The sequence below is a fragment of the Ornithodoros turicata genome, chromosome 2, assembly GCF_037126465.1.
Source record: "Ornithodoros turicata isolate Travis chromosome 2, ASM3712646v1, whole genome shotgun sequence".
Lineage (NCBI taxonomy): Eukaryota > Metazoa > Arthropoda > Arachnida > Ixodida > Argasidae > Ornithodoros > Ornithodoros turicata.
The window spans coordinates 54,173,573-54,186,912 of record NC_088202.1 but is presented as its reverse complement, the minus strand read 5'-3'; the positions used below and the strand labels follow the sequence as shown (position 1 = coordinate 54,186,912).

Sequence of the window (13,340 nt, the reverse complement as noted above, 5' to 3'; positions counted from 1 at the left end):
CCTGCAAGGGGTGGGGGGTGCGCAGGAAAGAAAGACCGGGAAGGGAGTGTCCTCAAATACTGGGGTGTCTGGGTAAATCTGGAAGATCTCACTTGAACCAACATTCATACATTTCCAAACAGACGTCAGCGCAGAATGAAGCGCAGTGCTTACATGAATGACGCGAATTAGAATTCCATTCATGTGACACACTAACGCGATATCCGCTGGACAAAAACACGTCCATCTAAGCGGCCATCAGGAAGAAGTCAAGCAAAGCACCCGCTGCAAGTAAAATTTGAATATAAATGCAATAAGAGAACGAAAATAGCAGCTCTGCAGCCCAGCTGACAGGCAAAAACGAAAACAAGCGAGCCGTGTGTACGACGGAAGTGATCAACGCACCTGTTCCATTCAATTCGTTCTCTTTTTGCCCTTTTACAAACGACCAACCACGCATACACAGGAATCGTGAATAAGGGACGCTAGTTGCGCAACGGCCTCGCCGCAGCAGAACGTAAACATGGCCACTGGGCGTGACCATACAGACAAGCGGAAGAGGGGGAAAGCACGTGACCAAAACAATAACGGGAGCAACGAACAGAAGCAAAAGCAAAGTGTACGTTGCGCTGCCGTCAAGGACCCCTCATACAGCCACAACATTACCCTGTTTGCCTCGCTCAACGTCTAGGCATATACGACGCCAACAGTTACTCGCAAGCACAAGCAGACGACGACGACGTCAGCCACTCCAAATCTCAACGTACTAGTTAAGGCGGTATCACGCGAGGAGACTATAGAGGAACTACAAAAGATGAAAGCGTTTCAATTCGCTGACTAAGGGATTGGTAACTGGTGTGACGCCTATTCTTGAAGATAGCAATGCCAGTCTGAGCAAAGTCCCAGCAGCTTACACATAAATCACGTCAGGACTCTTGGTTTGCAGGCCCCACGAGTGAACTAATAAAATGCGAGCGATTTTATTCAGTAGCTCGTCACAGTCGGGCGCGGCGCTCCATTTCCTATTTTGTTTTTCAACATCTACCCATTCGAACAAGCTCCATTACAGTTTGGTAGCTTGAGAAAAAGACATATACGAAGCCACGCCTCAATGTTTTGCGACAAATGCAAGTCCGCTATCAGACGGCCTACGAGTCGTTTCGTTATACATCCAAATCCCAAGGTAAAAATAAACGCGATGCAGACGAAACACGCGCAGACGTCGCGTGACCTAAACATTATCCCCTCTTTCCACGTTATACCCTCTCCCGACAGGTGGCGCCTCGCTCGGCGGCGAAGCAAAACAGCGTACGACGCTGTCGCCATCCCGTGGCGCCAATATCAACCAAACCGAACGAGCGTCTCAATCGAGAGAAAAATAACAAAAAAGGCAGGTAAAAACCAAAGCAAAGGCAGAAGGACTCACGTTTGATGCGGACACTGTCCAGGTAGAAGAGCTGGCTTCCCTTGGTCCAGTCGGACTGCTTGGCGAGCAGAACGGGGTCGTCCGGTGTGTCCATCCCCGCTGCCCCTGCGCCGTCACTGCGGGCCACCACCATGGAGACAACGAGACACCATTCAGCTTCACACACAACACGCACGCACGCACCGCAGCACCACACAGCACGAGCAACACACGAAATCCTCGGTTATAGTCCCCTTCAGGCCGTAACAACCATCGTGCACACCAGCGATGATCGTCGACGACGCTGCTTGGACGTCTTTTCGGAGGAAACCAACGCAAAGTTTCGCCACTCGCGAAAAGGGAATTTTTTGCTTCCTTTTGCTTGCTTTGCCTTTGCTTCTTTTCTAGGGGATTTTTTTTCGGCTCGGCTAAAGAGAAGGACGGGGAAGGGTAGAGCGCTCTAAGCGCCGCGCAGCAACAGCAGCGCCTCATCCCGTCGTCTGCTGCAGTTGCATCCGATTGGCCGTCGGCCGGGACAGAGGAGCCAATAAGAAACGCAGACGAAAGGAAGAAAAGACGGAGGGAAGAGCGCGTCGCGCACAGCACAGCGGAGCAGACACGTACCGAAGCGGCCCGTATTTCCAACCCACGGAACAAGAGGCCAAGTTTGTGTACCAAACATGGCGACGGCGTCCCTCGGAAAGATGCCGAATTTATTTGGAAATTTCTTTTGGGATTTTTCGAGACATTTGGTAAAATGCACAGTACACTTTACTGATGTTGCCTCGTGTTACGCTGTTGCGCACATATTCCCAACAAATATGGTAACAATTGCTTGGAATCAAGTGCAGGCGCCGTTTTGAGCTCGGTATCGCAAAGTTGATTGTTCCTTTATCGGGGGCTTCTTCCAAGGTCGGTTATCTCTGGCGTGCAGCCCTTGAAAAGTGCCAAAGGAATTGGCGAGTGCGAACACGGGAGGTTCCCCTTGCAACATTTCTCAACTCCAGCGCACCGGCATTGCACTGCTTCAGGTTCCCCATGTTTTCTCTGCGTTTGTAAGTTCCGTTTCACGTTTTGCATTTGCACTAGCCATAAGTTTTGTCTCCCCCTCCCCTTGTTACTTCTCCTCCTCTTTTTTTTTTTAAAGGTAAAATTATGTTGGTCAGTGTTTCCATTCTGTGGGGTATTATTGCTGCCCAGTTAACTCAGGTGATTTCACATATAAAAGGCAAGTTAGTCCGTCATGAACGGTAATTTTAAACAAAGTGCATAATTTTCGGTAATTCGTAAATATATTGGTAAATTTAGCATTTAGCTGAAACGGTATTTGAAATCAGCTCGCGTAGCTTGTCCCACAAGAGTTTTGTCCTTCAAGTCACCCGGCGAAAAGTTACGTTAAAACTAGTCCTACCGAACCGTGAAACAGTAGTTTTCGCGCATCGTGAAATTAGCTTTTTGTCTATTATTACAATGAGCGGATTAATTATGAGAACGACGAGAACTGCGTGTGTTTCTAGCCCAGAAGGTGATAGGCTCAATCAAAAAAAAGAAAGAAAGGTTAGGGTGCTAATTAATGTGGATTCATCACCGTTGTATCCCCGCGATGCCACAGGTCGCTCGATTTTTCACCCGGAGAGTGCAGGCATCTTGGTTTTCGCAAAACAGTCTACACAACATCCTAAACAATTTTTTTTTTCAAAGAACATATTTACTTGTTGCATCACTACCCCTCTGACACGAAATGCATTCCAAACCTATACAGGGTGTCCCAGAAAACGTGTCATTGAATTATAATTAAAAAACTACCTAGACCTAGAGTCATGCGGTCAATGGCATTTGTTCTTACTGGGTTTTTGCCACCTCCTCATGTGAATGTCGTGTAACGGAAGTTTAATTATGCAAATTTTTGCGAGCTTAAGTCGGAAATTTGCCAAGTAAAGGTCGCTTTTTTACCCCACCAATGTGAAGAGCGTGTCTAATTTAGTCAAATTAATGATAATTGACAGGGATATTCAGGAGCTATCCCATCGGAAAAAATAGCCGAACATCATGCTCTACGGAGGTCGCACAGAATAGAGCACGATGAATTTTTCAGCGCAATCTTTGTCAGTCCGACGAAAGGAGGTTGGAAACCCAGCCCTCCCCGACATCGCAGAAAGAGATAAAGCATGCACGGCTTATCACGTCCGACTTTCGCTGGGATAATGCTTTCCCTCTCCCAATTTTAGGAACGGTTAGTTTTTCTACTATCACTCTGTGGGCTCGCTTCGGAACCTCCTTTCGTCGCACTGAGAGCGATTGCGCTCAAAAAGTCATCGCGCGCTATGGTCCGGTGCTCCGAAAAGCATGATATTCGGCTATTTTTTTCGATGGGATAGCTCGTGAATATCACTGTAAATTATCATGAATTTGAGTGAATTCGGCACGCTCTTCATATTGGTGGGGTAAAAAAGTGACCTTTACTTGGCAAATTTCCGAGTTGAGTTCGCAAATATTTACATAATTAAACTTGGAGTACATGACATTCACATTAGGAGGTGGCAAAAACCTAATAAGAACAAATGCTCTTGACCGCATGATTCTAGGTGGCGTAGTTTCTTTATTATAACTCAATGACACGTTTTCTGGGACACCCTGTAGATACATAAAGACTGGGCATTACCTAAGTAAGTGAATGCAATGAGGTGAAGTTGTATTTCATAGCAGCATATGTCAAGTAATTTTGCACTCTCTTTAGTAGGTGCCACTTTACTACGTTTCACTTTGTTTTTATTGTAATTTTATCTCGATTTATTTATGGTTGTATGCGGAACGCTCTTGACGTACCCATTCTTCGAACTTCATCCCCCCACCCCCGTGGCGAGGGCCTTTCGACGCCCCAGGTCATTGCAATCCACGTGGCTCACCTTGTATTCTTCCAAAACAGTTTCTGTGTCAAGCGGAAGTATCGTACAATTAATTCCTACTTTTGAGAAGTATGACGTCTTAGGGCGCCGCCCAATATACCCATACGTCTGGCAACACTGCTCCCCGAAGGTCGATTTCCGATTCCGTCTTGTCACCACAGCTGCTGGCAAATTTCCAACGTCGAGTGAAGAGCAGATACGCTCGTACTGTTGCTGTAAGGGAGAGACGATGACTCTCGATGACGTCACCTACTCCTGGAGAATCCGAAACTATCAAGTTTTGCGGCTTCTTTCGAAAATTCGTGGAAGCGCGTAATGTTCAATGATGGAGTTTATATTTTGTGTACTGAGGCCTTCTTTTTTTGTTGTTGATTTATAATACGAAACAAAAATAATTCCCCTGTCACATGGACTGATTCAGTGTCACTTTCAATGAGTGATACTTGCACTTAGTGCCATTCGTGTGCTGTCACACGGCATCTTTTAGAAACACCCTGCAGAAAGTGCACTAACGATTTAGTGAGTTACCCAAATTCACTTGACTCCTCTTCGCTGGACCGAGTGCGTAGCCTCGACGGCAGGCTTTGAGGTACAGGTAAAAATATTGAGAAAAAGCAAGGGACCCCGACAACCACAATATTTGTAAACAAGTATTTTGTACAGCGTGTTTATTTGATTTTAGTACAGTGCGACATTGTGCCGAAAAAGCATGTCATTACTGTCTGTGAAAACTTCACAGTCTCGGTGATCCGGCGGCGGTCATTTTTGTTGTGGCACATGTTTGAGGCTAATAGAGGGTTAATGTTGGAAGAAGATTTGCAGGAAGTGTTTCCAAATCAAGGAGCGTTTTCAGGAAGGTATTGCGGCGCATGCCTACAAATTTTTCCGCCGTTTATTCTTATATCTATCGTAACTGCCATCGTCGCTTAGTGACACTTACTCAAGCCGTGTAGCCAGCACGTAGTGAAAGTCACATTCGCTTGGTTGGAGTGCACTTCACGAAAGTGACACTAAAGTGCAAAAATGTCGCCTTGCTCAATGAAAGATCCCGTTACCTTGACACCGATACAAAAGGAACAAGATTCATCCGTTGCGTCGTTCCTGATTTATGACTGAGCGAAAGAAACCGCAACGTACACTTACCCTCTATAAAGGTAAGCTCCCTCTCCTCCTTTTCTTTCCCTCTCCCTCTCAAAAAGGCCGACAACGCGGAACGGGCTCTCATTGGTGTCCTTGGTCAAACGATTTTTCCAATCATGGCGGGAGGTCATTTGGGGAGACCAATCCGAGGCCTCGCCGCATTCTCGCGCTTCTTGAGCGTTAGAGGGGGAGGGAAAGCGTACATCGCGGTTTCTTTCGCTCATAATTAAATCACGAACGACGCAACGGATGAATCACGTTCCTTTTGTGTCAAGGCAGCGGCATCTCGTTCTTTAAAGTAACGGTATCCTTCATAGCGCGGGAAACAAAAATTGCACTTTAGTGCCCCTCTAAAGCATACGCGTAAGGAGTGTTGATGCGTCGCCACCATGACAGGTGACCTCTGTTCGAACCTGTACCAAAGCCAACCAAAAACTGCTCACGCGTGACTCGTTTAGACGCTTAAAACGGTTACGTACCATTTCGCCTAATGCGATTTTTAGGATAATGCCTATCATTAGGCAAAATGGGACTGCCAACAAGTGGGCGTTACTATCACTGATTGACGTCAGCAGGGAATGGCCCCACCCCTGTGTGCAGCCTAGACACCTTACAAAGTTCTAATAAAGTGTGGCGAAAAAAGCAGGGTGTCCAGAAGGACCGAGTTATGCGGTTCTGTATCAGAGCGAGGCCCACGGTGCCTGTGGCTCGGCAGCCTACGAACTCTACTACGAAATGTCCTTTTCACCAAGCCTTGGGAATAACATTGCGAACAATATAATACTTTGCAGTATTTTCCGACTCAGTGCATCAAATCAAAATGTTAAAATGTCACTTTTCTTCCCAGTGGTGCCAACCTGTGGTTGCCTTTTCGCGCAACTCTGCGGAGGTTGTAAGTTGTCTGTTGGATCCCGGACAATTGCTCACCGGATATTTCCTGCCCCCCCCCCCCCCCCACACACACAAATGATTAAGGCGGACAAATGCTCACCAACCCTGTCATTCAACTGTTATGTTGTCACTCTGTCTGTCATATCTCGTGGCATATGTAGCGCTGCAATGATTTCCAATATATTTCGTTGTTGGAAATGAACTCAACTTGCAAAATCTAAGCGCATCTGACGAGGAGCTTGACTCTTGAAGCCCGTTTCGGATTCGTTTCTGTATAGCTGTCATACAAATGCAAATACAGCCGTACACGCTTAGTACAAATGACGATTGTCATCTTTTCTTGTTTCACATACGGATACTGAAGTTTTTTGTTTGTTTCAGTGCGTGTGACGCATATTTCAGTGATGGACGGTGAGAAGTTACGGTGCGTAGCCTTACGGGATATACATTAGGCGAACTGGGACCCCGTGCAGTTCCGGTGACGGAACATGACGAGGGATTGGGTGATAATCTGATAAAAAGCATTAGGCGAAATGGGAAGACACGCTTAAAACGAGCGTACAAAGTATGCCAATAAAATTTGCACCCCATTACTCAGAATCGAATTTTACTGCCAGGGGCGGGTACCGAAATACCGTAGTACCTGCTGGATTTGATTGGCAGCGATACGCACGTGCAACTCGTTTGTCTTGTTTCCTCGAAAACTATACGAGATTTGGATGAATGAAATTTTTATATGGAACATGCGTAACAGTAAGGCGCGTAGTAACGAAGGGTGCGGCGGAACCGGGATCAATTGTATACCCGCAATGACGTCCAGCTTCGCCACAGAAGCAAGCCAGTTTTCTTCCGAATGACTGGAGGTCACGTGCTCCTGAAAACCAATAGGAATGATTGAGGGGAGTGCTCCTCCGATAGGTAAGAACCTGAAGAACTGTCGCACGCCTATTATCCGCAACGATGCCTTTGCAGCATCCGTCAGTGACGACTTCAGCTGGGCTATACCTGTCCGTGGGTCAGCTCAAGCGATCAGGCTCTCTTTATCTAATAGGAGCCGTTGGATTGAAGACCTGTTCGAGAAACGATAAAACGCCATCAGCAAGTTTCCTCTGGAATCGGTGGCTTCGATATAGGACAAGAACCGGAAGCTGGTGGTAGTGACGTCACGGTATCAAAATCGCTCGTTATAAAAATTAGGTATAAATAGAAGGCTGCCAATTTACAGAATATATACAAATTTACAAAGCAACAGGCTCACCATAAATTTTTTTCATGTGTTCACGAATAATAGTCGGTGTTGCAAGCTTCCTTTACAAGAGAGCGATAGAAAGGAGAAGAAGATCAGTCACCGCACGACGCTTCATGCTGTTATTTGCCTGGGACACGGCACAATCGCAGTTCCACACGAAATCCCGGTGCCGGCTGTGCTGTCAGGGGTTTTTCCTCAAACGCTTTCAGACATATGTCGGCACAGTTCCCTTAGAAGTCGGCCCAGGACGCACATTTCCCCAGGCCGTCAGTCGTGACGTGGCCCACCTCTGTGAGGCCGACAACGGCGAGCCCTTTCACGAGCACCACCACCACCACACGAAATCGAATGCGAGCAGTCTGCTATACTCGTGTTCAACTTAAGAAGGGAAAAAAATCTAGTTCGTCATCTACATACGCCGATGGAGATAACGAGACACAACAGCGCGCCAGAAGAGATAGTGCAGCGCCGCAATGGGGGAGGGCTCGCGTAGTGTCATGCGGCCAGTCTTAACAGCCAATACGGAAGCAGAGTGAGGATGATGAATTACATTGTCTGGCGGAGGAGGGAGAGTGAAGTCTTTGTGCCCAGTCATCGTATCTACGACGCAGTAATATTTCGAGAGCTGACGGACTACATTACGACTATAGGTGGTTCGCAGTTTTGACATGGAAGGATGATGGAATGACGTCACTGTGGTGCATCGTCTCTAGGCTTAAAATTTATTGCACGCCCCCCCCCCCCCGGGACACACATGACCAAACGGGGTAAAATTAGAGATTTCTAGATGGAAGGAAATATGCTTCACGATGTCACGAAAGATCGAAACATAGCAGTCGTCGAAAAAGTCAAGCAGTAGCAGATATCGGTTACCGGTCAGGTTTGGGTTTTTCGACGACTGTAAAATTTCAATCTTTCACGTCCTTAGGCAGCGTTAACACGGGCCAACCTTCTACACGAACTTCAGAAGTTGGTTGTGCATCGACTAGTCACCGAGAGGAGCACTGCCACGTGACCGGATCACATAGGCCAAACCGCCGGAAGCCCACTCCCGAAATGAACTGCACTGCATAGCACGTTCCTAGTCAACCATCATCTCGAATGATATCATTATCTGCCCCGATTTGTTGAAAACGGGAGGCGTACGCCTTTTATGTGGCAATTATGAACAACATAAGCATCACAAAAAATAAATAAATAATAAATAAAAACAAAAAGGCGTACGCCTCCCGTTTTCAACAAATCGGGGCAGATAATGATATCATTCGAGATGATGGTTGACTAGGAACGTGCTATGCGGTGAAGTTCATTTCAGGAGTGTAAGACGTTGGTTCGAGTTGGTGCAGAAAGTTGGCCCGTGTGAACGCTGCCTTGGGCACCTTATGGCTTGTGTTGTGTTCCTCGTTTGTGTGTTCCAGCTTCAGAACGGTTATTTTCCATCATGTTCACCAGATGTCGCTGCCACGTCGTCCTCTGTAAGTCCTCTGTTGTATGTATGCATGTCCGTACGTGTGCGTGCGCGCGTGTGAAACATGTGAGAGAGAATGCGAAGAAAGTGAGTGCGTGTCCTATTCGCTGAGTGAAGATCCTTAGCAAGTCGTCGGTATAGCACAGTCCAGTACACAAGACGTTGAAGGAAAAATGTGTAATAATTCCCTGATGTGGAACACATTTCCGGAACAGCCTACTTGTCAATAAAAAAAAAAAAATTGAAGGGCGATTAATGTAATTAATGCGGCGGAAATGCGTCAGCAAGAGACGTATTCTCTCTAGTTATTATTATTATTTTTTTGCGTTCACATTATCCAGCACTATCCACCCCTAACTATCACTAACTGTTACTAACTACCCCTAACTGAACAGCCACAACAGCGACGCAAGCCTTCTTCCTCCACTGCGAGTTGCCCCTTCGCCGCGCCGCCGGAGAGAGAGAGAAAGAGAGAGAGGTCTTCTTTCTACCAGTGCGCATGCGCAGCACGCGGGTATGGGACGAGGAAGGGAGGAGAGAGGTTTTCTCTGAGGCTCCACACATCCGACAGACAGACGGTCACGATATTTCAACTTGGGGGTTCTAATGCTAACACGTTAAAAAAAGACCTCGTTCATTTGCAACTAAACAATAGGAAGCATACACGGAAACAATGAAAGAAGGAAGTCACAGAAAAGGTTAGCCAGCTGTAGGACTCGAACCCACATCTTCTGGACTGCGCACACATTCTGGATTCCGGTGTTGTGTTCTCCTTTCTTCTGTGTTCCAGCCTGAGAACATCAATTTCTATCATGGAAACAATGTTATAGGGCTCACGGGAGTAATCTATTTTTCGGAGATAAGGAAAAAGCCTCGCGCGGGTGATATTCTTGTCATCCGTGTCCTGTCCGCATCCACAGTGCTGGCGCACTTTCATATCTGCACCAGCTCCGCAAAGTATAGAACGGTTCATCCGTAACGTCGCAAAAAGTAAATGATAATATGCACAGGTGGTGTGTTAGGATGCAACTGCCTCTAATATATAGGTAATGACCTCATTTTGTGGTATCACCCTGACATTTCAAACATTCCAACTGCAGGAACACACCTATCGGCAACGTCTGGGAGTGAGGCCACCGGTTGAGAGCATTTTGGCAGCAAGGTCATAGGGTCATTCAAGCCATATGGTCTGGCTGATCACTCTTACCCCATACTAAGCAAGCAAGCAGCGCAAAAAGATATACAAAGGCTGCGGAATAATTCCACGAAACCACCAAGGAAACCACGTCGAACATATTTTTACCCAGTAATATGAACGTGCGAACTTCAGGATTCTACTTTTGGGAAGCCCGCATTTCCAGAAAAAAAAAGATCAAGAAATGCGCGCATCGGCTGCTGTCTCTCGCAGCTCCTTCTGGCATGTTGTGACGTCAGGCCAGCAGCGCGTTTTTATTGGCGCGGAAGGGAGAAAGCAAGGCGGCTGGCCGACTGCTCTGCTTCAGACGCGGGACGGACGGCGCCAAATACAACAGCCAAAGAAAAGAAGGCACGCGCTCCACTATTGGCCGACTGACATGACGTAGCAGATTGAGAGCCGAGGGAAGCAGCTCTTCTCATCGGCGAGATAGAAAGCTCTCTTGCGCGTCACGATCGCGCGCTGCACTCTTTTTGCGCGAAGATGTAGTCTTAGTCTAGGGCTTATGCTTAGGGGTTGTAGCCTTAATTTCTACTCCTCATGACTTTTCTTTTTTCCGATCCCTTCTGTGGTCCTATGACGTCGGTGCGGAGTGAGAACAGAATTGCGCCTGGCTACTTTCGCGCGGCTTACCCGCATCCGATCGCCTGCCGAACCGCTTTGTCGACATCCGCATGTATCCGCTCGAGCGCTACCGGGAGACTGTGAATAAAAGCATGCCACTGGCTGAGGTGGCCAAACTGTCGCGGCGAGTGCGCCAACTTTCACACTTTGTCGTCAAGATCACTTTAGAGCAGTGTGTCCATCTGCGAGAAAATGTTGTCTTCCGTCGGGCGTCTCCGTACTTTTAAAGTAGGTACATTTGTGCAGTTCCTTCCTTATTTTGATCTTGAAGTAACTTTTTTTTTCTACTTGTACAAATTGTTTATGCGTAACACTGTAACTGTCAGCGCAGCACAAGACCCGATAAAAAATAATCTCTAAAAAAAGAAAGAAAGAAAGGACGACAAATTTACCTCGCATTTTCATTTGGCGCCTACGCAGATGCTTAGTCACGTTCCGAATCAACGGGTGGAACTTGCAAAGAAACGGGGCACAAAACCCACGCTTCGAGTGAACTTACGCTAGCACCAACGCACACTATAATGCCTACGTCACAGAGACGTCGTGATGATGATTGTGTTCTTTTATTGGCTCAAAAGCAGCGCGCACCAAACGGCGGTGAATGATGAAAGGAACTAGAAAATCGTAACTCTGCAAGAAAAGAAAAGTGGACGGGGAGTGGCCTGTCACTTTCTAGGAACGCCTTTTGTTCGCGCAACCACGATGCTGATGTATGTGGGGGGAGGGGGGACGAGGGTAGTGGAGCAAGTGTGCACCCCCACGCCGCGGCACCCACGCAAGCACCGTCGGCCCCCTTCCCACACCTACTGGGTTTCTCTCATCCAGAGAAAAAGAAAGCGTTCCCAATGCCCTCTCGGAGAAGGACATCTTCTGCAATGACTGTAGCAAAGAATAACACGAAAAATCGACAACCCACCGCGATATCTCGTTGCTATTGATACACATATAAATAATCCAGTGTCTTCACAGTAAACAGCAACGCGGTGTGTGTGGGCGCGGAAATTACACTGAAGGAGGCAAGGAATACCCTCGTGTATTCCAAACTGGAGCACACCACGCAGGCTTCGGAAAACACTACAAGAACGGCGTTTGCATTGCGGCATGACTGTACGCCAGTTCACACGCAGATGGGCTCGGTGCAACATCGTCCCTCCTGTTTTCTCTTGCTCCTAAGTCTTCCTATGCTAGCGGGAAATATTATTATAAGTTTCCCAATTTTCCAACCAGATGATACATCTAGTCCTCCGTTCACGTGCCCAAAGTTGGCGAGCCCAACGAAGGTCGACGAATCGCCACAGAAATATTTTCTTGACAAACCATTTAATTTGGCTCGTACCTATAATGTTCATAAGTAGCCTTTTGTAGCTCGCGAACAGCTACAATCGTAAATGACAACTTCATCACAGCCTCCATTCTTCCAACATCTTAGAAGCAAAAAGAATCAGGGATCCCCGGAACAGTACACCGTGCCCTTTCCGGTACTCCGCCGCGTGAACAGACGTTGACGTCATTAATTACAGCACATTCAAGAGTGAGCGATCCGGCCTCCCACAGTAAAGATCCTAGGATACTAACCGCGAATCGCCAACGCCTGAGCTCAAGTACCATCACCATCACACGCTAGGTGCGCCACCAGGTCGGTCGGCGTCTTCTACCCTCTCCCGTGCACGTGACGTAAAAGGACGCCAATTGGCCAACAGCTGTTGCTAAGGCACGCCGAGCGGATGGCTCCACCAATCAGCGGTTGGCATCTCAAACCTCCGCCCGATGGAGGCGCCCTTCCAAGGTTCACAGACCCTGTCCCTCTCTTTGCTCACGACAACACGGGCTGGAGGCCAGACGACGCGCTCGGTCGTCTGCAAACTCTCTTTCGTTTCGGTCCCTACGTGTAGTATTTTCATTTTCTTCGCTGCGCCAGCGTTGTCATGGGCATAGGGCAATAAATTCCTTCACGGGATCGAACTGTCCTCCGGCGTTTCCCAATTTGTTTTCCAAGCAGAAAAGATCGGTAGCGGCAAAAATGTTGCTCGAAGTATGTTCCTTTTTCTTTAAAGAGAATAACAGCTGCCAGAAGCAACATTAAAGGTAAAACAGCAGCAACAACGCGAGCGCATAAAAAACACGGAGCACCGTTCATTCACTAACTCTCCATCCACCTCGAGAAAGTGGCGTCAGGTTTCGTCCGTTTTCTCTTTTCACCCCGTACTTGACAGGGACGGGCTAAAAAAAATCGACAAGGCCGCCGGCAACACACAAGCAAGAGACGGCGCTGTGTTGCTAGGTGGTCCAAACGGCGTCGATGAGCGCTTTCTTCCAGGCAGAAAACGGGACACATTCGAGCGCCAGACGAAAGGAGGCGGCCACATCCCTTGACATTTTCTCCGCGAGCCGACGGCGCGTCGTCTGCTGGCGGAAAACCCCACGCTGTTGTTATAGCAACGCCCGAGGACCGGTGTCGCTCTCGTGGTTGCTAAGGGGAAGAC

General features: G+C 47.7%; 1 protein-coding gene and 1 long non-coding RNA gene across 3 annotated transcripts in view; one reads left to right on the top strand and one right to left on the bottom strand.

The window, feature by feature from the left end:
- The window catches only part of LOC135385418 (dual specificity tyrosine-phosphorylation-regulated kinase 1A-like), a 98,775-nt gene that overhangs the window by 68,390 nt on the left and 17,045 nt on the right, over positions 1–13,340 (bottom strand). The window contains exon 2 of one of the 2 annotated variants that reach the window (XM_064614723.1): positions 1,406–1,521. In XM_064614723.1, coding sequence (XP_064470793.1) covers positions 1,406–1,499 — 94 coding nt within the window. In that variant the 5' untranslated portion in view covers positions 1,500–1,521. Of the gene's footprint in view, positions 1–1,405; positions 1,816–13,340 lie in introns of those variants that run through there. The other variant, XM_064614722.1, reaches the window with a different exon arrangement.
- Positions 2,330–13,340, top strand: part of LOC135385421 (uncharacterized) — a 31,554-nt gene continuing 20,543 nt past the window's right edge. Inside the window, exon 1 of the long non-coding RNA XR_010420403.1 lies at positions 2,330–2,439. This is a non-coding gene — a long non-coding RNA (uncharacterized LOC135385421). The remainder of the gene's footprint in view (positions 2,440–13,340) is intronic.